We start from the raw sequence: 1954 nt of genomic DNA on the forward strand, positions 1-1954 counted from the left end.
GTCCCCCCACCTCGGCCTCGAGCCAGGCCCCAGCCCCGCGTCCCTCCGGCCCCACGTCCCTCCGGCCCCTCTCGGCCCCCCTCGGCCGCAGAGCACCGGCCTCCTGCTGGCACAGAGCGGCCCTGCGTGACCCCAGAGAGCAGCAGGACCATAGAGGCGCTGGTCATCCGGAGGACCAGAGAGGTACGACAAAAACGGGAATAAAAGCCGCTGAAAAAGAAGCTGCTCTCAACCATAGAGTCTTTGGTCCTCCACAGAGACAGAAAAACCCTAAAACGTAAGACTAGCTTTAAAAAAAAAAAAGTATAGTGTAACCATAGAGTTGTTAGTCCTCCATGGGACCAGAGTGGTACACAGGTGCTCTCATTCGGGAGTAACCATGGAGCTGCTAGTCCTCCAGGAGGCCAGAGTGGCACACAAATGTTCTCATTCAGGGTGTTGCCATAGAGCTGCTAGTCCTCCAAGAGCCCCAAACCYTAACAGCCTCTCAATCAAGGTGTAACCATAGAGGTGCCAGTCCTCCAAGCGGCCAGAGGAACACCAAAATCCCCTCAGTGATGGTGCAACACAGCTGTTAGCCCTCCAAGAACCCAGAAAAGCCCCCTCCCCCCCTCCAATCAGTGTAACCAGAGAGCTGCTAGTCCTCCAGAGAGCTAGAAAAGCATACAAATTCCTCAGTCATGGTGTAACCATAGACACTTTGGTCCTCCAAGACACCCAAAAAAGCACAAGACAAACCCAGACGCAACTTAAAGTGGCGTCAGCCTGTAACCATAGAGTCCCCCAGTCCTCCCAGCACCTGGAGAGGTCCATCCTGCCTACAGTCTGTAACCATAGAGTCCCCCAGTCCTCCCAGCACCCGAAGAGGTCTGCCCTGCCTACAGCCTGTAACCATAGAGTCCCCCAGTCCTCCCAGTGCCTGGAGAGGCCCGCCCCACCTACCTTGTCGGGCTCAGTGCCCTGCATCTGCACGGCGCTGACGAACTGGATCATCTCGTCCTCCTCRAGGACGAAGTCGTAGTCCTTGGAGGGCCGGCGGCGGGCGGCGTCGCGGGCCCCGAAGCGCAGGGCGGCCGCCCCGATGCGCTCCTCCTCCCAGCGCCGCTGCTCGTCCCGGGGGGCTGTGCGCTCCTCCTCCTCCGCCACCACCGCCTCCTCGCGCTCGGGGATCCTCTGCGGCGGCAGGAGAGGGGCGCTGAGGGCTGGTGGCGGGCGGGCAGAGCCCCGCGTCGCCCCCACCGCCGTCCCCGTACCTTGGTGCGGGTCTCCTCGGGCATGTAGTAGCGGTTGCTCTTCTCCAGCTTCTCCTTCTCGCCCGCCCGCTTGTACTCGCGCGCCAGGTCCCGCACGCGGCGCTTGTAGTCGAGCTCGCGGCGCTCAGCGCCCGTCAGCGCCACGCCGCCGAAGAGGTACTCCTCGTCGGCGATGTCCGCCTCCAGCTCCTCCAGCTTGTCCCGCTCCCGCTTGGCCAGGTATTCCCGCCGCGACTTCTTGCGCAGCTCGGGCACCTGCGGGCAGCCAGGCCAGGGCGTCGCGATGCTGCCTCCGCCTGTCCCGCGTCCGCCTGTCCCGCGGTTGTGTGTCCCCCGGGGCTCACCATGGCTTTCTGGTCCTCCTCGGCCACCTTCAAGCGTTTCTGCGCCTCCTCGTAGGCCTGCAGAGGTGGGGAGAGGGGTGAGGGACCCACCTCGGAGCCGGGTGGGGACCCCAAATCCCACCCAGGGACCCCCAATCCCATCCAGAGACCTCCAGGAGCCCAACAGGGACCCCAAATCCCATCCAGGCTGCCCAAAATCCCACCCAAGAACCTCCAAGAACCTGGTAGGGCTCCCAAATCCCACCCAGGGACCTCCAGGAGCTCGGCAAGCACCTAAAATCCTATATAGGACCTCCAGATCCCATCTAAGGGCCCTCAAGAGCCCAGTAGGGATCCCAGATCCCACCCAGGACCCTC

The 1954-nt window shown here is 62.7% G+C and overlaps 1 protein-coding gene across 1 annotated transcript in view; it reads right to left on the reverse strand.

Annotated features, from left to right (window-relative positions):
- Positions 1–1738, reverse strand: part of LOC112964168 (pre-mRNA-splicing factor ATP-dependent RNA helicase DHX16-like) — a gene marked incomplete at its 3' end in the record, with an annotated part of 9869 nt that extends 8131 nt beyond the window's left edge. The window contains exons 1-3 of the mRNA XM_026061901.1: positions 1598–1738; positions 1254–1508; positions 691–1173 (exon numbers count right to left, since the gene is read on the reverse strand). Of these exons, the coding sequence (XP_025917686.1) occupies positions 691–1173; positions 1254–1508; positions 1598–1738 (879 nt within the window). The remainder of the gene's footprint in view (positions 1–690; positions 1174–1253; positions 1509–1597) is intronic.
- Positions 1739–1954: the final 216 nt, after the last annotated feature.

This window comes from Apteryx rowi, unplaced genomic scaffold, assembly GCF_003343035.1.
Source record: "Apteryx rowi isolate R43461 unplaced genomic scaffold, aptRow1 scaffold_1870, whole genome shotgun sequence".
In the NCBI taxonomy this organism is placed as follows: domain Eukaryota; kingdom Metazoa; phylum Chordata; class Aves; order Apterygiformes; family Apterygidae; genus Apteryx; species Apteryx rowi.